Genomic DNA, 24,501 nt, shown 5'->3' on the forward strand with positions numbered 1-24,501 from the left:
AAATTTATAACAATGAAGCTTCATCCTTCTTCAATGTGGCATGAATTGAAATGTCTTTTGATAATTTCAACAACATTTTCTTCACATCTTCATTGAAGTATATTGTATGATTGATGTCTCTTGGTTATATCAGCTTTACTTGAAGGAATTCTATGTTGGGTACCTTTTGGAAATTTTTCAAAAATGTATATGAATGTGGACAAAATATGCTGAAAAAAATTGATCTGTGTGGATAGTCTTCACTCTAAAAAGGGAATGTATGTCGTATATGAATTCTAAATCCTTATCCGAATCCTGGGCATGGTTCGTAACAAATGTTATTAAAGTGGTACCTCTCTCCCTAAAATGTGGTTCTCTACTGGAGGGTTAGTTTTAATATATATATATATATATATTAAAATAAAAATAACAAAATAAAGAAGAAAAAAAAAATTGACCACCTCTACTCTACTCTCTGGCCCCTCCCAAACAAAATAGAAAAAAAAAAAAAAAAAAAAAAAAAAAAAAAAAAAAAAAAAAAGATGGTTAGACAATAATGTAGAGATCTAGAAGAAAGGCAGATAATGGAGAGATGGTTAAGCAGATAAATGGAAGATAAAGGGACAGAGATGTCATTTGGAGAGGTTAGTAGTCATATTTACTTTGTCCTTTTTATCCAAGATATTAGAAATTATTTAGATCTGAATTAGAAATATCTGTTGCAATGATCTGAATTATAAATTACAATTATTTAGATCTGAGTTAGAAAAAAAAACAAAACAAAACAATAAAAAGATATAGATAAGAGGAGAGAGAAAGAAACTGCTTAAAAAATTAGATTTTAACTGCTTAAAATAATTTAGATATGAGAATAGAATTGAACGGCTTAGAAAAATTAGAGTTAAGGAAAAAGAAAAAAAAAAACGAAAGATGAGAAGATTTTAATAAAGAAAAGAAAATTAGAATCCGTTAATTGCATAGACAATTCTTAAGAAAAGAAAATCAAATCAAATTTGATTAAAGTATATAAACATAATTAAAATATAACAGAGAAATAAGAATAAAGTGGGAAGGAAAATGAAACATATGAGAAATTATTATATCTGTATCTATATGATTTAATATTAAGTTGAATTATACTGGCTTTTACCTATCTTTAATTTAAGTTTTAAGTTTTATTATCTAATACAATTTAGAAACAACGAAAACATGGAATTTGATTTTTATTGAGGTCGTCTTTTCACACGGTTAGTTGGATTATTAATTAAAATGTGAAATACTAACAAAAGGCAACGAACGATGCGATAGGAAGCAAACTTTGGCAACATTTGGTGTAGTTGTCGAGGAACGGGAGCTGACGTTAAATAAATTAGGGAGTACTCCAGCTAAGGCCAAACAGGTAAGTGGCCTTACTATAGGATAGGCTAAATATTGTTTGATTTATGATGATGTATGAGTATGACGCTGTGTTGTGCTGTATGTTAATTGTACGTTATTTATATTTCGATGCATGACGTACATGTTATATTTGATGCACTTAATGGCTTCTATGATGAGTATGATGTATGTATGATGATGTTTTCCATATTGAACATGCCTTATGATGTTGTTTGTCATATTGCATCATGTCGTTAGATCGACATAGGACACAACCCTAAGAGTATGAAAATGATATTAATGTAAATATTCACGAGCACGTGTTACATAGGGTAACCAAGAGATGAGACTAGAGGGTTGTGTCAAAAGAGATGTATAATTGGACTTAGAGGGACCTCATACATATTGTATGTTCATAAGCATAGGGCTACTTCCCCTAGAGATGATGAGTGCGGACGCGCATCGTATGATGAGCGCGAATGCGCATAGGTGCAAATGCACACATATGAGGGTGTTCATGAGGCGCATAACACTATGGGGTTCCGCTGACCTCCAGACGTCGCTACAGATTAGCTTGACCAGAGGGTCCAGAGTGTGTGCGAGCGCCTTGGGGATTCACATTAGCACGTGTGAGTCGTATGTAGGGAAGTACTACACATCCAATTTGTCCGAGACTGGAGACTATCCTTAAATGATTAGAGATAGGTCCCTAATTCATGATTGCATGTGTTTGCATTAGCATGGCCTCTATAATGGGGTCACTTATTGAGTATTTCTTCGAAATACTCAGGCCGTGTGTCATATTGTTTTTCAAGTAAAAACAAGGCACCCATGTACGGTTGAAGGCGACATCGTGATCAAAGACTGTAGCGCGTGCATAGAATAGTTGCATATTTAAAATTCCTAGTTTTGGTTCGGATAAGATGTTTGCATTTCATTTATTGAAATTATTTAATTTATAATTGTTTTATCTTATTTTGAACTCTAGCACGATGTTTGAAACACGTAAGTCCGGCAGTGTTTTCTAATGTTTTAACTTATTCTAAAGTTTTAAATTTTTCCGTTAATAAAGATGAGCATTCTTAGAGTTATATTTTGTATTAGAGATGAGCATCAGACGTTAGTGACGACTCTAGATATGCGAAAATTTAGAGTTATTTTAGGTTTGGAGATAAATTAGAGATGCACATGAGATGCTAGGATGCATGTAACAATCCATTAGTCCACTAACTTAGTTTGCAACCAATTTTATATTTTAAAATTTATAACAATTAAGCCCTTATCATAAAAATTATGGTTGAAATAAAATGAGATCTCTTACCCATGATGGATAAATTGATTATCCATTAAATGTGTTCTTAAACTCTAAATTAGGGAGTGGAAACTCAAAAATATTTATGTACCCAAAGCTTATTTTAATACTAAAAATAAACCTCCCGAGAAAAACATTCAACCATCGTCGGTTCATTTCTGTAATTAAACATTAATATTTCTATAATTTCAAAGTCTAGAGAGCAAATTAAATTTTTGTAACATTATCTAATTCAATTAGTTTAAGTTATTATTTGTGAATTTTAATTAAATATGGTTAATAATATAGTGAATTAATTCATAATTAATTCCTAATATTAAACTATACTATAAGTTGCTAATATCTACTATGATGCTCAAAAGTAAGACGAAAGAGTTCAAAAGTATTAACGGGGAACAAGATCAACACTATAAGTACTGTCTTAATCTGATTTAGAGGCTTCTCTTCTAATCTTTAATTACTCTGCAATATTTACACAAAAAAAACGTGCATCGATATGTGTTTTGATCCTATCCGAAAGGTTATATCCCTTTAAACGTTAGATTCTCATACAAATGCTCTATTCCATGAAAAGTTATAAAAACGTGCAAACATACGCATACATGATAGTACATATCCTTCTTAAAACATCATAGCATGGCCTTGAGATCTTTTCAGTCCAGGTAGGATTGAACATGTGATACTTCCCCACACACGGCTCACGCACATGCACATGAACCCACTAGACGAGCAAACCACATAAGAAAAGACTTGCATGATATCTTGACAAACATAAATATCAAAGCTACGCGTCCAATTTAATATAACGTAACATGGAAGTATCCTGATACCCATGACACTCGTAAATGCATGAGATCCTCGTGACTTTTAATCACAACATTTAATAAGAAACAATTCATTCTTCCTTTTGTGTCATAATAAACATACAAGTCGTATTTATTGGATCCGAATGGCAATCCTAGAGGGGTAGTAAATAGGGTTTTAACAATAAAAATATTTAAACCCGGATCACCAGCTAAGTCCTCTAAATGACCGCTCAGTGATAAAGGAGGTAGGAGTGCAGAGACAGCCAGGAGGTTTGCCTAGAAGCAGCCACCCTTGAAAGAGTGCGTAATAGCTCACTGATCGAGCGCTCTTGTGCTGAAGATGAACGAGACTAAGCGATATGCCGAAGCTGTGGGATGCAAAATTGCATCAATAGGGGAGCGTTCCGCCTTAGAGGGAAGCATGCGCGCAAGTAGTGGTGGACGAAGCGGAAGCGAGAATGTTGGCTTGAGTAACACAAACATTGGTGAGAATCCAATGCCCAAAAAACCCAAGGGTTCCTCCACAAGGTTCGCCCCCAAAACATTGATGATTAGATTTTCTAATCATGATTTTTTTAAAAATAAATAGAATATGACAATTAATACAATAAAATAGTTCAAAAAATAACCATAAACAATAATAAATAAATAAATAAATAAATAAAAAAGAACATGCCATAAATCTTAATAAGCAGTATAGACCTTGAAATCGTTATTTCCGAGACAATTCAAAATGCTTATAATTGTTAATAATTAAGTGTAATTAATTAATTAAAATTAATTAATTTGGGATTAAGGACCAAAAACACAGTAGTATATGCATAATACTAGTCATAGCTTTCATCATGCATTATCATTAGGTGTAATATAAATCTATACCACAGCTTCACATGACATGACGTAGCATGACATAATAGGACATTGGATAACATACATAACATAACATCATAGGACTATACACCATTCTATGTGTTTGTCGACTGTAAACCACAACGATGCAAACTATGGGTAGGGACGCAAAGTTACCGTGCGCCAGCAAAGTTCACGAAAAGGGTTTTCATGTGGGAGTTTTGTCCTCTCTCAAGGGCGTTGCACTACTAAGCGTGGAAAAGGGTTTGGTGATTGAGGGAACGTGTGAGTTAGATACCTTGCATAATCTTCACTGTTTATTGGAAATCTCACGTTTTGAACGAGACCTGATTCAATGTATCCAAGGCATATCAATTATAAAAAAGATCTAAAAAACCTTCCATAACAATCCATTCTTATCCTATTTCTTTCTTATTTGCAATAACATTAATCTCTACATTCAATTTAAATTATTCTCTTTGTTTCTTACTTTAAAAAAGCAACCATCCTTCCATAAATAGTGAGCTTGATTTATTAAGTTTATAAACTAAATATTAAAAAAAAAAGAAATAATCCTTCCATAAATGGATTTACTACTTCTTTTTAAGTTTATAAATTGAAGCAGGAAATAAGTTTAGTATTTCAATATACCTCTATCTTAATTTCATTGTCTTTTTTTGTGCAGCTACCTAAATATGGCAGAGCTTCATCCCATAGGTCTTTTGACTCCTCTAGACCTCGGCACAGTTAAGGCTGTTCCTGAATCTCACGTATGGTCTCACTCCGATGAATCATCGCAGAAGATCGAATCAGCCAAATTAGTCTCGATTCCGGTTGTCGATTTTAACGACGATAATGTGTTGGAGCTCATAGGGAAAGCCTGCGAGGAGTGGGGAATGTTTCAGTTGATTAATCATGGTGTCCCGAAAACCTTAACAGCCGAAACCGAGGAGGTGGTTCGATGTCTTTTTGCTCTTCCACAAAGCCAGAAGATGAAGACATTAAATGTTCCCGGAACTGTCAGCGGCTACTGCATGGCCAGATTAACGAAGCATCATGACAAAATGATGTGGCATGAAGGATTCAACGTCATAGGTTCTCCGGTTGATGATTTTAAGAAACTCTGGCCAACAGACTACCAACGATTCTGGTAAATTCATGCAACTTTTTTCATGCATGTACACCATTAGGGTTTAGGGTTTAGGGTTTATGTTTAACTGTTTATTACTCTAAATCCCAACAATCTTATGTTTAACATTTTTTTTATTTTTTTTTTTTAATCAAGTGATATAATGGAAGAATACCAATTCAAAATGAAGGATTTAGCTGATAAGCTAATAAGCTTAATGTTCAAGTTTCTTGGCATCTCCGATGAAGAGATGGTGAAGAAATTGTCTTACATCGACCCGGCCACCGGAAAACCCCACTTGGCTTTGCGCTTGAACTCGTATCCTCCCTGCCCTGAACCAAGCAAAGTCATTGGCATGGCAGCCCACACTGACACCTCCCTCTTCACCATGCTTCACCAAACACGCAGGGAGGGGCTACAGATCTTGAACGAGAAAGAAGGCTGGCTTCCGCTGGCTCCAAGGAGCGACGCTCTCATTATTAACATCGGCGATTTCCTCCAAATTATATCGAACGGGCGGTTTAGTAGTCTTTCTCACCGGGTGATGATACGAGAGACTGAGAAGACTACGATGTCGATGGCATATTTCTTTCATCCACCACGTCATTTATACGTAGCACCTTATTGTAAGCCATTGAGTGAAACCCTACAGACTCCCATTTATAAAGGAGTGAACGTGAAAGAATATTTCCTCATCAAGTCTCAAAACAACGCGAATGGAATTGCTGCCCTAAAAATATGATGTTTCATATTGAAAACCTCTTGTTTGCTTCATTTTCAGAAGGGTTTCCAAAAAATAAGTTGTTAAACTGTTCATGTTGGGGCAGCTTTTACATGGTTTAGTTTGATGTTCATACACAGCCATGCAATAAATATGGAAACTTGTACCAAATATTCTCGTGTATGTCTTTTTTTTTTTTTTTTTTTTTTTTTTTTTTTTTTTTTTTTTTAATTTTCAGTCAGTTCCATGCATGTTCAAATCCCTTCCCACTTGCCAACCATTCAATTCTAACCAATTTATATCATCTCACTTTTGAAATTTTTTTTTTAAGTTTTTTGAATTTTTTTTTTTAAGTTTTTTGAAATTTTTGGAATTTATACATTTTAGTATATTTGTGACACTATAAGAGGTATATGAATAAACCAACACCATATTCGAATGTGAGCTATCCTGAAACTAACAAATGATTAAAACAATTTAAAGTTACTACTTATAGCAACAAGGTGCACCTTTCTTTTTGGTAACTCCTTCATAAAACTTCAAGGTTGAGTGTGCTTTTGATAAGGAATCAGCTCAAGCGAAACCTCTGATACCACATGATAAGAAAATCGGCCTGGGGGAAAGCCCTGATACCAAATGATAAGGAATCACTCGTAAGATTTAGATTACCTTGTTGAACTAATATCTCAAGGCAAGAACACTTGTTTGAGATTCGAATCACTCCACAAGTAAGATTTATAATGTCAAAATTAGATGATTCTATATGCAACCTAAACTACATAGAATTGCAAAGAAATTTAGTCATTGGCTAAGGGAAAGCACAAAGGCTCCTTTTATTACATTTTTCTAAGTCTATCTTACAAAGTTAACATATGGCTTTATATGGCTGCAAGAGTTGTAACATTCATACTTTATGACTCTAGTTAGCCACTATGTAAATGTAACTTTAAAGTAAATAAAAAGTCTTAAAATACATTAATGAAATACAATAACTCAAATTACTCTAAATTGTAATCTACCAAAAACTTATAACAATCAAGTTTCATTCTTCTTCAATGTGGCATGAATTGAAATGTCTTATGATAATCTCAACAACATTTTCTTCACATCTTCATTGAAATATATTGTATGATTGATGTCTTTTTGTTATATCAGCTTTACTTGAAGCAATTCTATGTCGGGTGACTTTATGAAAAATTTTCTAAGATGCATGTGAGTGGGGACAAAATATCCTGAAAAAATTTATCTATGTGGATAGTCTTCACTCTCGAAAAGGGAATGTATGTCGTATCTGAATTCTAAATCCTGATCCGAATCATCATTTATGCGTTCCATTTCGGTAATTAAACATTAATTTTTCTATAATTACAAAGTCTAAACAGCAAAATAGGGAAAAATGATTAAATTTTTGTAACATAATCTAATTCAATTAGTTTAAGTTATTATTTGTTAATTTTAATTAAATATGGTTAATAATCTAGTGAATTAATTCATAATTAATTCCTAATATTAAACTATATTATAAGTTGCTAATATCTACTATGATGCTCAAAAGTAAGATGAAAGAGTTTAAAAGTATTACTCACCTTAGGGAACAAGATCAACCCAGTAAGCACGGTCGTAATCTGATTTTGAGGCTTCTCTTCTAATCTTCAATTATTCTGCAATATTTTTTTAAAAAACGTGCATCCATATGTGTTTTGATCCTATCTGAAAGGTTCTATCGCTTTAAATGTTAGATTCTCATACAAATGCTCTATTCCATAAAAAATTATAAAAACGTGCAAACATACGCATACATGATAGTACATATACTTCTTAAAACATCATAGTATGGCCTTGAGATCTTTTCCGTCTAGGATTGAACATGTGATATTTTCCCACACACGGCTCACGCACGTGCACATGAACCCACTAGATGAGTAGACCACATAAGAAAAGACTTGCATGATATCATGACAAACATAAATATCAAAGCTACGCGTCCAATTTAATATAACGTAACATGGAAGTATCCTGATACCCATGACACTCGTAAATGCATGAGATCCTCGTGACTTTTAATCACAACATTTAATAAGAAACAATTCATTCTTCCTTTTGTGTCATAATAAACATACAAGTCGTATATATTGTATTCGTATGGCAATCCTAGAGGAATAAATAGGGTTTTAACAATAAAAATATTTAAATATGATTAGATTTTCTAATTATGATTTTTTTAAAAAAATAATTAGAATATGACCATTAATACACTAAAATAGTTCAAAATTCGTGATTAAATATGAAAGAGTTAGAGTTAGAAAATATAACACCATTATTTTATAGTGGTTTGGTCAAACTCGACCTACTCCACTCTTCAAGTGCCTCTTGGAAATTTGAATAAACCTTTTTTCCGACTCTTTTCTTGGAATAGAGTCCAACCGCTAACTGCCCAACCGCTACACCCCTCTTTTTACGAATTCAAGAGTATACTCAATCCTTTTCACGGTTTAGGATCACACCGATATATATGTACCTAAAAGTAAAGAGTAAATTTACAATTTTACTCTTTCCTAAGAGAGCAAAGAGTAGATTTATAATTTGTTTTGAGTAAAGAGTAGATTCACAATTTCTCTCTAAAACCGTAGATTCACAATTTGATTCACAATTTCTCTCTAAAATAATAGATTCACAATTTCTACTCTTTCCTACGGGTAGATTCACATTTCTTACCCTTCCTAAAATGGTAGATTCACAATTTCTCTATCTATTTGATCCTCGTAACTATTTACTTACGGTAGAGAAACAATGGAGGCTTTATAAAAATTTAGATTAAACAAAAGTTTACTGGGTTAGTAAAAAAATATGGGGAAGAGATGAATTTAGAAGAGGTGGCAGAAATAAGAATTGATATAGATCACTAAAAAGTGAATTGAAACCTGGACTACTAAAAATAATTTTTTTTTAAAAATTTATGGTTAAAAAAGGTGACCACATGTTTTATATATATACATAGATATATATAATAAATATTAAAACATTTCAAATTCATTTTTATTATTTACATTTATATTTTTAAATGTAATAATATAATAATAAAAAATATTAATAAAATGAATAGGAGTAACCGTTTATTTCTATAATTCAAATAATTTTATTTCTATTTTAAAGTAATTGAAAACTCCATCGTTTCTTATTCTTCTAAAGTTATAAGTGTCATACTTTGATTGGTCCATAATGTCAATTTTGCCGCCACATCATCCTATCTTGTTTTGACTGAAACTTCTTTGTTTTAGCTTTGATTTGAGTGATTGAAAAAGACGTTGAAATAGCTATTCCCAACCTTACATTGTGGACAATTCAAAATACTTATAATTGTTAATAATTAAGCGTAGGTTTGTTATCATTGAAATATCAATTAATTAATTAAAATTAATTATTTTAGGATTAAAGGCTAAAAACACAATAGAATATGCATAATACTAGTCATAGAATTCATCATGCATTATCATTAGTGTAATATAAATCTACACCACAGCTTCACATGACATGACATAGCATGACATAATAGGACATCGCATAATATACCTAACATAACATCATAGGACTATACACCATTCTATGTGTTTGTCAACCGTAGACCACGACGATGCTAATTATGGCTAGGGACGCAAAGTTACAGTGCGCCAAGAAAGATCACGAAAAGGGTTTTCATGTGGAAGTTATGTCCTCTCTCAAGGGCGTTGCACTACTAAGCGTGGAAAAGGGTTTGGTGAATGAGGGAACGTGTGAGTTAGATACCTTGCGTGATCTTCACTGCTCGTCGGAAATGTCACGTTTTGAACGATACCTGATTCAATGCATCCAAGGCATATCAATTATAAAAAAGACCTAAACTACCTTCCATAACAATCCATTCTTATCCCGTTTCTTTCTTATTTGCAATAACATTAATCTCCTCTAGACATTCAATTTAAATTTAAATTACTCTCTTTGTTTCTTACTTTAAAAAAGCAACAATCCTTCCATAAATGGTGAGCTTGATTTACTACTTCTTTTTAAGTTTATAAATTAAACATTAAAAAAAGCAACGATCCTTCCATAAACGGTGAGCTTGATTTACTACTTCTTTATAAATTGAAGCCGTAAGTAAGGTTAGTATTTCAATATACCTTGATCTTAATCTCAGTGGCTTTTTGTGTGCAGCTACCTAAATATGGATAAGCTTCCTGGTGTAGGCCTTTTGACTCCTCTGGACCTCAACACAGTTGAGGCGGTTCCTGAATCTCACGTATGGCCTCACCTCGATGAATCATCGCAGAAGTTCGAATCGGACAAAACGGTCTCGATCCCGGTTGTCGATTTTAACGACGACAATGTGTTGGAGCTCATAGGGAAAGCCTGCGAGGAGTGGGGAATGTTTCAGTTGATTAATCATGGTATCCCGAAAACCCTAACAGTCGAAACCGAGGAGGTGGCTCGACAACTTTTCGCTCTTCCACAAAGCCAGAAGATGAAGGCATTAAATGTTCCTGGAACTGCCAACGGCTACTGCATGGCCAGATTAACGAAGCATCATGACAAAATGATGTGGCATGAAGGATTCACCGTCATAGGTTCTCCGGTTGATGATTTTAAGAAACTCTGGCCATCGGACTACCAACCGTTATGGTAAATCCATGCAACTTTTTTCATGCATGTACACAATTAGGGTTTAGGGTTTATGTTTAAGTGATTATTACTCTAAATCCCAACAATTTTTATATGCCCTAATTGGATTCTTACTTTCTTTTCTTTTCTTTCTTTTTTTTTTTTTTCTTTTTTTTAATGAAGTGATAAAATGGAAGAATATCAACTAAAAATGAAGGCTTTAGCTGATAAGCTAATAAGCTTAATCTTCAAGTTTCTTGGCATCTCCGATGAAGAGATGGTGAAGAAGTTGTCTTACATCGACCCGGCCACCGGAAAACCCCACTTGGCTTTGCGCTTGAACTCGTTTCCAGCATGCCCTGAACCAAGCAAAGTCATTGGCCTCGCGGCCCACACTGACACCTCCCTCTTCACCATGCTTCACCAGGCACGTAGAGAGGGGCTACAGATCTTGAACGAGAAAGATGGCTGGCTTCCGCTGGCTCCGAGGAGCGACGCTCTCATTATTAACGTCGGCGATTTCCTCCAAATTATATCAAATGGACGGTTTCATAGCGTTCCTCACCGGGTGATGATACGAGAGACTGAGAAGACTACGATGTCGATGGCATATTTCTTTCATCCACCAGGTCATTTATACGTAGCACCTTATTGTAAGCCATTGAGTGAAACCCTACAGACTCCCATTTATAAAGGAGTGAACGTGAAAGAATATTTTATCATCAAGGCTAAAGCCTCGGGGAAGGGAATTGCTGCCCTAACAATATGATGTTTCATATTGAAAACCTCTTGTTTGCTTTATTTTCAGAAGGGTTTCCAAAAAATAAGTTGTTAAACTGTTCATGTTGGGGCAGATTTTAAATGGTTTAGTTTGATGTTCATACACAGCCATGCAATAAATATGGAAACTTGCATGTAATATTCTCGTGTGTTTGTTTTAATTTTTTTTTTAATTTTCTGTCAATTCCATGCATGTTCAAATCCCTTCTCTCTAACATCCTGCCAACCATTCAATTCTAACCAATTTATATCATCTCCCTTTTGAAATTTTTTTTAAAGTTTTTTGGAATATATACATTTTAATATATTTGTGAACTCGAATAAATAAGAGATACATGAATGAACCAATACCATATTCGAATGTGAACGATCGGAAGATATGATGAGTAAGAAATGCTTAAAAGAATTTAAAGTTACTACTTATAGCAACAAGGTGTACCTTTCTTTTCCGTGACTCATTCGTAGAACTTCAAGGTTGAGTGTGCTTTTGATAGGGAGTCAGCCCAAGGGAAAGCTCTAATGCCAAATGATAAGGAAATCGGCCCAAGGGGAAGCTCTTATACCAAATGATAAGAAATCAGTAAAAGGGAAGTAAGATTCAGATTACCTTGTTGATCGAATATCTCAAGGTAAGAACACTTGTTTGAGATTCGAATCACTCCAAAAGCAAGATTGATCATGTCAAGCTTGAATGATTCTACATGTAACCTAAACTACATAGAATTGCAAAAAACTTAGTCATTGGCGGAGGGAAAGCACAAAAGATCCTTTTACTACATTTTTACAAGTCTATCTTACAAAGTTAACATATGGCTTTATAGCCTCAAGAGTGGTAACATTCATACTTTATGACTATAATTAGCCACTATAATGTAACCTTAAACTAAATAAAAAATATTAAAATACATTAATGAAATACAATCACTCTAAATTACTCGAAATTGTAATCTACCAAAAATTTATAACAATGAAGTTTCAATATCCTTCTTCAATGTGGCATGAATTGAAATGTCGTTTGATAATTTCAACAACATTTTCTTCACATCTTCATTAAAGTATATTGTATGATTGATGTCTCTCGATTATATAAACTTTACTTGAAGCAATTTTATGTTGGGTGATCTTTTGGAAATTTTTCTAAGATGTATGTGAGTTAGGACAAAATATCCTTAAAAAATCTATCTGTGTAGATAGTCTTCACTCTAAAAAAGGGAATGTATGTCGTATCTGAATTCTAAATCCTGATCCGTATCCTGGGCATGGGTCGTAACAAATGTTATTAAAGTGATACCTCTCTCACTAAAATGTAGTTCGGAGATAAACTAAGGGAGAAGCTGATAGACATGAGTCACTAGGATGCATGTAACAATCCATTAGTCCACTAACTTAGTTTGTAACCAATTTTATAACACTTTAGTATTTATATTTTAAAATTTATAACAATTAAGTCCTTATCATGAAAATTATGGTTGAAATAAAATGAGATCTCTTACACGTGTAGATCGATAAATTGATTATACATTAAATGTGTTCTTAAACTCCAAAGACTGTAATCACGTGTAAAGATTGTCGCATAATATTAACAAATTATTTTTTTTTTTAAAAAAAATAGGGACAAAATGGTTTTACATTTTAAACATAGGGATTAAATGGTTAATGCATAAATTAAAAAAATCATTACAAAGTTGAACATACATTGATTAATTTGGCATAAAAACTCAGATTTAGAGACTGCTAAATCTAATTTTATATCTAATATTAAACTATATTATAAGTTGCTAATATCTCGTATGATGGTCAAAAGTGAGATGAAAGAGTTCAAAAGTATTAACTGACTTTGGAGAACAAGATCAACACAGGAAGCACTGTCGTAATCATATTACAAGGCTTCTCTTCTAATCTTCAATTACTTTGCAATATTTTTTAAAAAAACGTGCATCGATATGTGTTTTGATCCTATCCAAAAGGTTCTATCCCTTTAAACGTTAGATTCTCATGGAAATGCTCTATTCCATGAAAAGTAATAAAAATGTGCAAACATACGCATACATGATAGTACATATCCTTCTTAAAACATTATAGCATGACCTTGAGATCTTTTCAGTCTAGGTAGGGTTGAACATGTGATACTTCCCCACATACGGCTCACGCACGTGCACATGAACCCACGAGACGAGCAGACCACAGAAGAAAAGACTTACATGATATCATGACAAACATAAATATCAAAGCTACACGTCCAATTTAATATAACATAACATGGAAATGTCCTGATACACATGACACTCATAAATGCATGACATCCTCGTGACTTTTAATCACGTGTAATCATAAATAATTTGTTCTTCCTTTTATGTCATAATAAACATACAAGTCGTAAATATTGGATCAGTATGGCAACCCTAAGGGGTGAATAGGGTTTTAACAATAAAAATATTTAAACGTAATTAATTTTTCTAATTATGTTTTTTTTTTTTTTTTTAATAACTAGAATATCATAATTAATACAATCAAATAGCTCAAAAAAAATATCAATAAACAATTAAAAAAAAAAAAAAAACTTAAAACATGTAATAAATCTCCATAAGAATTTCGAAATTAAATAGGAAAGAGTTAGAGTTAGAAAATATAACACCATGGTTTATAGTGGTTCGGTCAAACTCGACATATTTCACTTCTCAAGTGCCTCTTGGGAATTTAAATAAACCTTTCTCGACTCTTTTCTCGGAATCCAACCGCTACACCCCTCTTTTTACGAGTTCAAGAGAAAACTTAATCTTTTTTATAGTTCAGGTTCAAACCAATATAAGTGTCTAAACTTTTGTAGTAACACACCACAGCTCTAGAAAAGAGTAGATTTACACTTTCTACTCTTCCCTAAAAAAATTAGATATTAAAACATTTCAAATTCATTTTTATTATTTATATATACATATTTAAATATAATAATATAATAATAATAAATATTAATAAAAATAATATGAGTAATAGTTTATTTTTATAATTCAAATAATTTTATTTCTATTTAAAAGTAATTGAAAACTCCACCCTTTGTGATTCATCCAAACTTATAAGTGTCATACTTTGATTAGTCCATGATGTCAATTTTAGGGCCACATCATCATATATCTTGTTTTGATTGAAACTTATTTGTTTTAGCTCTAATTTGAGTGGTTGGAAAAGACTTTTAGAATCGTTATTCCCAACCCTACACTTTCTACAATTCAAAATACTTATAATTGTTAATAATTAAGTGTAGGTTTGTCATCATCAAAACGTCAATTAATTAATTAAAATTAATTAATTTGGTATTAAGGGCCAAAAACACAATAGTATATGCATAATACTAGTCATAGCTTTCATCATGCATTATCATTAGTGTATATAAATCTACATAACAGCTTCACATGACATGACATAGCATGACATAATAGGACATCGCATAACATACGTAACATAACATCATAGGACTATAGACCATTCTATGTGTTTATCGACCGTAGACCACGACAATGCTAATTATGGCTAGGGACGCAAAGTTACCGTGCGCCAGCAAAGTTCATGAAAAGGGTTTTCATGTGGAAGTTTTGTCCTCTCTCAAAGGCGTTGCACTACTAAGCATGGAAAAGGGTTTGGTGATTGAGGGAACGTGTGAGTTAGATACCTTGCGTGATCTTCACTGCTCGTCGAAAATCTCACGTTTTGAACGATACCTGATTCAATGCATCCAAGACATATCAATTATAAAAAAGACCTAAAATACCTTCCATAACAATCCATTCTTATCCTATTTCTTTCTTATTTGCAATAACATTAATCTCCTCTAGACATTCAATTTAAATTACTCTGTTTGTTTCTTACTTTAAAAAAGCAACAATCCTTCCATAAATGGTGAGATTGATTTACTACTTCTTTTTAAGTTTATAAATTAAACATTAAAAAAAGCAACGATCCTTCCATAAACGGTGAGCTTGATTTACTACTTCTTTATAAATTGAAGCGGTAAGTAAGGTTAGTATTTCAATATACCTTGATCTTAATCTCAGTGACTTTTTGTGTGCAGCTACCTAAATATGGATAAGCTTCCTGGTGTAGGCCTTTTGACTCCTCTGGATCTCAACACAGTTGAGGCTGTTCCTGAATCTCACGTATGGCCTCACCTCGATGAATCATCGCAGAAGTTCGAATCGGACAAAACGGTCTCGATCCCGGTTGTCGATTTTAACGACGACAATGTGTTGGAGCTCATAGGGAAAGCCTGCGAGGAGTGGGGAATGTTTCAGTTGATTAATCATGGTATCCCGAAAACCCTAACAGTCGAAACCGAGGAGGTGGCTCGACAACTTTTCGCTCTTCCACAAAGCCAAAAGATGAAGGCATTAAATGTTCCTGGAACTGCCAACGGCTACTGCATGGCCAGATTAACGAAGCATCATGACAAAATGATGTGGCATGAAGGATTCACCGTCATAGGTTCTCCGGTTGATGATTTTAAGAAACTCTGGCCATCGGACTACCAACCGTTATGGTAAATCCATGCAACTTTTTTCATGCATGTACACAATTAGGGTTTAGGGTTTATGTTTAAGTGATTATTACTCTAAATCCCAACAATTTTTATATGCCCTAATTGGTCTTTTCTTTCTTTTTTTTTTTTTTTTCTTTTTTTTAATGAAGTGATAAAATGGAAGAATATCAACTAAAAATGAAGGCTTTAGCTGATAAGCTAATAAGCTTAATCTTCAAGTTTCTTGGCATCTCCGATGAAGAGATGGTGAAGAAGTTGTCTTACATCGACCCGGCCACCGGAAAACCCCACTTGGCTTTGCGCTTGAACTCGTTTCCAGCATGCCCTGAACCAAGCAAAGTCATTGGCCTCGCGGCCCACACTGACACCTCCCTCTTCACCATGCTTCACCAGGCACGTAGAGAGGGGCTACAGATCTTGAACGAGAAAGATGGCTGGCTTCCGCTGGCTCCGAGGAGCGACGCTCTCATTATTAACGTCGGCGATTTCCTCCAAATTATATCAAACGGACGGTTTCATAGCGTTCCTCACCGGGTGATGATACGAGAGACTGAGAAGACTACGATGTCGATGGCATATTTCTTTCATCCACCAGGTCATTTATACGTAGCACCTTATTGTAAGCCATTGAGTGAAACCCTACAGACTCCCATTTATAAAGGAGTGAACGTGAAAGAATATTTCATCATCAAGGCTAAAGCCTCGGGGAAGGGAATTGCTGCCCTAACAATATGATGTTTCATATTGAAAACCTCTTGTTTGCTTTATTTTCAGAAGGGTTTCCAAAAAATAAGTTGTTAAACTGTTCATGTGGGGGCAGATTTTAAATGGTTAGTATGATGATCATACACAGCCATGCAATAAATATGGAAGCTTGCATGTAATATTCTCGTCTGTGTGTTTTTGTTTTAATTTTCTGTGAGTTCCATGCATGTTCAAATCCCTTCTCTCTAACAGCCACCCAACCATTCAATTCTAACCAATTTATATCATCTCCTTTTGAAAAAAATTTTGAATTTTTTTTGAATTTTTGGAATCTATACATTTAATATATTTGTGACACTCGAGTAGATAAGAGGTACTTGAATGAACAAACACCATATTTAAATATGAGCGATCCTGAAGATATGATGACTAAGAAATGCTAAAAAGAATTTAAACTTACTACTTACACGAACGAGGTGCTCCTTTCTTTTCTTTTCGGTGACTCCTTTATAGAACTTCAAGGTTGAGTGTGCTTTTGATAAGGAATGAGCCCAAGGGAAACTATAATGCATATGATAAGGAAATTGTACAAGAAATAATGGATATGATAGCAGGACAAATGTTATCATAGACTTTTTATAGCGTTATTTTTTTTTTTTTTTTTTTTTTTGTATGTGGTGACGGTCGTTTTTTTGCCCTTAATCTCAAATTAATTAATTTTAATTAATTAGTTAATTGATAACAACCCTATGTTCAATTATTAACAATTATCAGTATTTTGTACCCAGTGTAAAGATTAAGAATAACAATTTCAACGACTTTTTTGGTCCACTCCAATTAAAGCTAAAACGAAAAAGTTTCAGTCAAAACAAGATACCCAACGTGATGATGTGGCAGCAAAATTGATATCATAGACCAATCTAAGTATAATATTTATAACTTTGGTAAGATAAAGGGTGGAGTAAAATTACTTTTAAATTGAAATAAAATGGTTTGAATTATAAAATTATTTCAAATTATATATAAAATTAAAAAATTATTTCAATTACAGATAAAAGTTTTTCGTTACTTTTAAATTGAAATAAAATTATTTAAATTATAAAATTATTTCAATTACATTTATAAAAGTTTTTCATTTATTTTTTTAATTATTACCTTATATATATATATATAAATAAATGAAATGTGGTCCACAATTTTGTACGATAAATTTAAAAATATATATATTATTTTGTCATGGTCCAGTTGAATGATCCCTGTCAATTTCTATTTATACCATTTGTTCATTGTTAAACTCATTACTTCTTCATGTTTTTCAAAACTACAAAGCTTTCCGTTTTATTTCTTGTTTATCTTATTTTTGAGAGAGATGTCTAGTTGTGAGGTGAGCGATCAAATTGTAAATCTACTCTTTCATAGAGTTGTGGTGTGTTTCTACAACATTTCAGACAATTGTACCGAGAGTTGTGGTGTGTTTCTACAAAATTTCAGATAATTATACCGGTTTAATCTTAAGTCGTGGAAAGAATTAAGTTTGCTCTTGAACTCGTAAAAAGATCGGTGTAGCGGTTGAGCTCTGATCCGAGGAAAGAGTCAAGAACGGTTTATTCAAATTCCCAAGAGGCGCTTGAGGAGTGAAGTAGGTCAAGTTTGACCGAACCACTATAAAACTATACCCAGATCAAGGAAATAATCAAGAATGGTTTATTCAAATTCTCAAGAGGCGCTCGGGGAATAGGGTAGGTCGATGGTGTTATAAAATTAAAAATCTATAGCGTTTTTTCATAGCTAGATGCTATAATAGTATATAAAACTATCACTTATATATATGTTGTTATAAAAACATTTAAATATAGCTAAAATATTATGTTATTCTTAACTTTTGTCTTATGTTATTTGATCCTTTTATTTATTTCAATATTATTTCATTAATTATATTTTGATAAAGAATTTATTCAAGTACTCATTTTCATTCACGATTGAAATTTCATCATCTATTTACATTACAAAATGATATAGAATAAAATTGTTGTTCAAACAATACAAAATAAGGTATTTTCCATTATTTGCATTAATGCTCGATTGTCTGAGACCGCTATCATGTCATGGTCTGAGACCGCTATCATGTCATGCCTTTGCATAGATCAGGGTCTCCTTAATGTAGGAGATTTTTTTTTTTTTTTTTTGTAAACCGTAAGAATTTTCAATATCATGAGAAGTTTTAACAACTAAATATTGAGAATAGTTAATCTACAAGCCAAAAATGTATAATAACATTTCCAAAAAAGAGGATAATATCTTGTAATTCCTAAGAGTTCAATAAATATCTTTCATCCAAACTAAAAGTCAATTAACCAAAGTAAAATTAAATAAATTTAAGACAGAAATTACCATAATCTTGTTAGAAAGATGAACAAGATATATCGGAGGACATGAGAACCCTCTTGGTATAGACTGAATTGATCTCGTTGCTGTGATGAACAGAGTGTTCTGTCACGGTCTTCAGTACTCCTATTTCGGAGGGAAAGACCGTCTCTTTGGAAGTCGTCAGTATAATGCTCATAAGAGTCGAACGGGGATCCCAAAAGTCGTGATATGAAAAAGGAAGTTTGTTGGGTCATCCTTTAGGTGACACCATTTCTATACTACACCAAGACTTAGCCCCACCGATCTCATTCTTTAAGAAATTGCTCATAAGAGTCGAACCATAGAAAAATATGAGAAGCTTGACAATAACATCAAACTTTCAAATCTACATAACAACGGTAAGTTATACCAAACTCTCACGCGCAAAGGAAAACTTTGCATCACTTATGTAAGTCTTTCACTGGTATTCATTGCAAATCCATTCCCCCTATCCACGAAACAGAAAAAGAATTCCCCACATATTTGTGTTCTTATCAAACTAATATAATATCATGTGTAAGAAAAAATAACAGAAGCAAAAATCAAAAGGATGTATGTCAGCACGATACCTAATGTAGGAGTCTTCACATTCTAGTACTGAGGAGTTTTTCCAAGTGTATCTACAAAAAAGTTCCAATGGACTAACCTTACTCTATGTCATAACTTTGAGAGAATTTTAAGCAGCATAGGGCGGTAAACAAACTCCTAAAACCATCACCTATGATATGAAGTTTGTCACCTGTAATATGAAGACAAACCGTAGAACAAAGAGAATTTTTATGGTGTATTCTAGAAAATATGACTAACATATAATAAAAAAATATATGGTTTTGGTGGTCTTGTGTCTCGACTAAATGTTGTTAGGACAATTCCTTTTTAAAAAATAGAAATAATACCACAACAAGACAACTAATAAAAACAAGTTCGATCATGCAACTTAGCCACAATATCACAACACTTCAATGAGAGATAGTGCACTTACACTTACAATTGTACTAGAAGTTATAGGTTACATTATAGGCAAGATTCTTACTTCAACAAATAATATGGCACAATACATTCCTCCAAGCTGTTGTCCACCTAAATCAACTAAAATAGGTGATGAACAGACCTGATATGAATCCAACAACTGATCACGTGCATGTACCCGAAGGACCGATTACAAGAAGCAAGGTTAAGAAGATTCAAGAGGCCTATACATTGCATCTTCAAAAGCTAGCTAGTGTACCGATTGAAACAAAGACTTTTGAGCCCAAAAATCTTTATAGCATTAGCATATCAAATCAAGAAGATAATGGAGTGGCTGATATTGGAAAGTAATTAGAAGACTTGTCTTTGGTAGTTGAATTACCACGAAATTATTAATGCCTTATTTGCTTCATTTTATATTTAATAGCATTTATTAATAGTTTGTATGAATTGCCTTATATTCTTCAATTTGTATTTAATAACATTTATTAGCATTTATTAGTGGTTGGTGACTGAACTTTATTTTGTTAGGGTTATCTTCTCGGCCTGTTTAAAAGCATGTAATATTCATGTTTGGGGATTTTTTGTTGAATACAAAAAAAACCTTTGTGTTTTCTTGATACCCTTTTGGTGTTATTCTTTTTCAAATATTGCTTTAGGTTTGATGTTTAAACCGATTCATTGAATTAGTTTTGATCAAGCTAATTCTGAAGTGAATTGTCTTGGTATCTAAGAGTGACCATCATAGATTCCAAGTTCGATCTAAGAGTCATTCATCTTCTAACCAGCTCTTGGTTGGAATCAATCTGTTAAGTTAGCTTTCACTGTGAGCGTTTTGCAAGGAATCTAGAAGGACCTCTAGCTTTGCAAAAATCAGCATTGCAGGCGCTTATCATTTGGTATCAGAGCCTTTGGTGGACGTTCTTTGGCCGCTCTAGAGGTGAAATATCTTTATTGTTTTTTTTTCTTTTTTTTTTCTTTTTTTTTTTTTTTGTCTCTCTCAGATTATCCAAAAAAAAAAAAAACCAGCATTTACATTCTTGACCTACTACCAAAAGTCTACCTTTCAGTGTTAAACACGAGTGTCCCTGAGTGAAATTTTTGTGAGAAGTGTGTGGAGAGGTCCCTTGATAACAAAATGTCACATAATGGAGAAGAAGTACCACCAGTACCAGATCTTAACACAACCATTCTTTAAGCAATTCAAGGTATGATGGAAATGATGATGGAAGATAGACAAGAAAGAAGGGCGCAACAACAAAGACAAGAACGAATATTACAAGAAGATGAAGGTATAGTAGTACAAGAAAGACAAGTTGAAGGAAGATGGAGAGGAAGAAATAACCATGCAACTATTATGCAACCTAGAAGAATGGAAAAAGTACATGAAGATAGAGACAGGGGAGTTAAACTCAAAATCCCACCATTTTGTGGAACGGCAGATTCTGAAGCATATTTGCAGTGAGAAAGAAAGATAGAGCATGTGTTTGATTGCAACACCTATAGTGAAAATAAGAAGATGAGACTTGCTATTGCCGAATTTACCAATCATGCTGGTGATTGGTACCAACATCTCAAATCCGAGAGAAGAAGAAAAGAGGAGGATCCAATAGAGACATGGGAAGAACTTATAGAAGCCATGAGAAAAAGGTATGTTCCAAAACATTATGAAAGAAATTTGAAAACTAAATTGCAAGGTTTGAGGCAAGGAACAAAAAGTGTGGTGGAATATTATCAAGAGATGGAAACTATGATGGAAAGAGCAAATGTTAGAGAAGAAGAAGATGATACCATGTCTAGATTCTTTGGAGGTTTGAATCGAGAAATTGCTCATCTTGTTGACAGAAATCCACCACCATATCTGGAAGACATGTATCATTATGCTCTCAAAATTGAAGACCAATTGAAGGAAGAAAAAGAGCATTAAAAAAGGTACACATCACGAACTAACACCTTTTCAAATTCTAAAACTTGGAACAAGGATAGTATTGTGAATAGAAATGAATCAATGTCACCAAAAGAAACGTTTGTAGCTGCTAAAAGAGTGGAAGCTGAGAGTTCCAATGGTAAAAAGAATGAAGCTTCAAAGACGGTAAAGGAGAAGTCTAGTTCTATTCAATGTTGGAAGTGTAAAGGGTTTGGACACATGAGCAAAGAGTGTGTTAATAAAAAAGTTACGGTGATAATGAATGGTATACTTGATTCAGATGATGAATGTGAGGATCATGATTCACAGCTTGTGGAAGAAATCGCAGCATATGATGATGAGTATGTTGAAGAAGGTAATTCCATATCTTTGATCACAAGAAGGGTACTCAATGTTCAAATCAAGGAAGAGAAATTTGAAGATCAAAGGGAAAACTTGTTCCACACAAGATGTTTGGTCAAAGGAAATCCATGCAGCTTGGTTTTTTTATAGTGGAAGTTGCACAAATGTGGTAAGCAGCTTCCTTGTAAAAAGACTTCAACTTTCTGTCCATCCACATCCAAAACCGTACAAATTTCAATGGTTGACAAACAATGAAAAAATTAAGGTGAACTCTCAAGCTCTTATTTCTTTAAGTCTAGGAAGATATAAAGATGAAGTTCTTTGTGATGTCGTACCAAGGCATGCGGGGGACATCTTATTCGGCCGACCTTGGCAATATGATAGAAAGGTAACATTTGATAGTTTGATGAACAAGTATACTTTTACTTTGTGTGGGAAGAAATTTACTTTATTTCCATTGTCTCCGTATGAAGTAAATTGTGACCAATTGAAATTAGAGAAAAAAAGAAAAGAATCTGACGAACAAGAGTGGAGAGAAGAAACTAAGGTAAATGTGAGAAAAAAAAACAATATTAAGTTCTTGTCCGGAAAGAACAAAGAATTTGATTTGAGGACAAATCCTTTTAAAGAAAGGGGATGATATGAATCCAACAACTGATCACGTGCATGTACCAGAAGGACCGATTACAAGAAGCAAGGTTAAGAAGATTCAAGAGGCCTATACATTGCATCTTTAAAAGCTAGCTAGTGTACCGGTTGAAACAAAGACTTTTGAGCCCAAAAATCTTTATAGCATTAGCATATCAACTCAAGAAGATAATGGAGTGCTGATATTGGAAAGTAATTAGAAGACTTGTCTTTGGTAGTTGAATTACCACGAAATTATTAATGCCTTATTTGCTTCATTTTATATTTAATAGCATTTATTAATAGTTTGTATGAATTGCCTTATATTTTTCAATTTGTATTTAATAACATTTATTAGCATTTATTAGTGGTTGGTGACTAACTTTATTTTGGTAGGGTTATCTTCGGGCCTATTTGAAGACATGTAATATTCATGTTTGTGGATTTTTGGTTGAATACAGAAAAAACTTTTGTGTTTTCTTGATACCCTTTTGGTGTTATTCTTTTTCAAATCTTTCTCTAGGTTTGATGTTTAAACCGATTCATTGAATTAGTTTTGATCAAGCTAATTCTGGAGTGAATTGTCTTGGTATCTAAGAGTGACCATCATAGATTCCAAGTTCGATCTAAGAGTCATTCATCTTCTAACCAGCTCTTGGTTGAAATCAATCCGTTAAGTTAGCTTTCTCTATGAGCGTTTTGCAAGGATTCTAGAAGGACCTCTAGCTTTGCAAAAATCAGCATTGTAGGCGCAAAAATCAGCATTCTAGAAGGACCTCTAGCTTTGCAAATAGGTGATGAACAGACCCGCATGATATCATGGCAGACATAAATATCAAAGCTACGTGTCCAATTTAATATAACATAACAGGGAAGTATCCTGATAGACATGACACTCATAAATGCATGAGATCCTAGTGACTTTTAATCACAACATTTAATGATAAACAATTTGTTCATCCTTTTATTCATGTCATAATACACATACAAGTCGTATATGCATAATACTAGTCATAGCTTTCATCATGCATTATCATTAGTATAATATAAATATGCATCATAGCTTCACATGACATGACATAGATGTTTTTGTCAGCTGTAGACAACGACGATGCTACTTATGGCTAGGGATGCTGACGAAGTTCACGAAAAGGGTTTTCATGTGGGAGTTTTGTCCTCTCTCAAGGGTGTTGCCCTACTAAGCATGGAAAAGGGTTTGGTGATTGAGGGAGCATGTGAGTTAGATACCTTGCATGATTCACAGCGCTCGTCAGAAATCTCACATTTTGAACGATACATAATTCAATACATCCAAGACATATCAATTATCAAAAAAACCTAAACTACCTTCCATAATAATCCATTCTTATCCTATTTCTTTCTTATTTGCAATAATATTAATCTCCTCTGGA

The 24,501-nt window shown here is 33.4% G+C and overlaps 3 protein-coding genes across 3 annotated transcripts; all 3 read left to right on the forward strand.

Annotated features, from left to right (window-relative positions):
* The first annotated feature begins 4,950 nt into the window (after positions 1 to 4,950).
* LOC111805117 (gibberellin 3-beta-dioxygenase 1-like) lies at positions 4,951 to 6,344 on the forward strand. Its single transcript, XM_023690015.2, has 2 exons — positions 4,951 to 5,473; positions 5,609 to 6,344. The coding sequence occupies exons 1-2, from the start codon at positions 5,019 to 5,021 to the stop codon at positions 6,192 to 6,194; spliced, it is 1,041 nt and encodes a 346-aa protein (XP_023545783.2). The 5' UTR covers positions 4,951 to 5,018; the 3' UTR covers positions 6,195 to 6,344.
* A 3,960-nt stretch (positions 6,345 to 10,304) lies between these two features.
* On the forward strand, positions 10,305 to 11,724 carry LOC111805114 (gibberellin 3-beta-dioxygenase 1). The gene is made up of 2 exons (XM_023690011.2): positions 10,305 to 10,826; positions 10,989 to 11,724. The coding sequence occupies exons 1-2, from the start codon at positions 10,372 to 10,374 to the stop codon at positions 11,572 to 11,574; spliced, it is 1,041 nt and encodes a 346-aa protein (XP_023545779.2). The 5' UTR covers positions 10,305 to 10,371; the 3' UTR covers positions 11,575 to 11,724.
* Positions 11,725 to 15,611: 3,887 nt separating this feature from the next.
* LOC147790087 (gibberellin 3-beta-dioxygenase 1-like) lies at positions 15,612 to 16,997 on the forward strand. The gene is made up of 2 exons (XM_087128108.1): positions 15,612 to 16,113; positions 16,263 to 16,997. The coding sequence occupies exons 1-2, from the start codon at positions 15,659 to 15,661 to the stop codon at positions 16,846 to 16,848; spliced, it is 1,041 nt and encodes a 346-aa protein (XP_086984234.1). The 5' UTR covers positions 15,612 to 15,658; the 3' UTR covers positions 16,849 to 16,997.
* Positions 16,998 to 24,501: the final 7,504 nt, after the last annotated feature.

This window comes from Cucurbita pepo, chromosome 11 (genome assembly GCF_057944985.1).
Source record: "Cucurbita pepo subsp. pepo isolate OVF chromosome 11, ASM5794498v1, whole genome shotgun sequence".
Classification (NCBI taxonomy): Eukaryota; Viridiplantae; Streptophyta; class Magnoliopsida; order Cucurbitales; family Cucurbitaceae; genus Cucurbita; species Cucurbita pepo.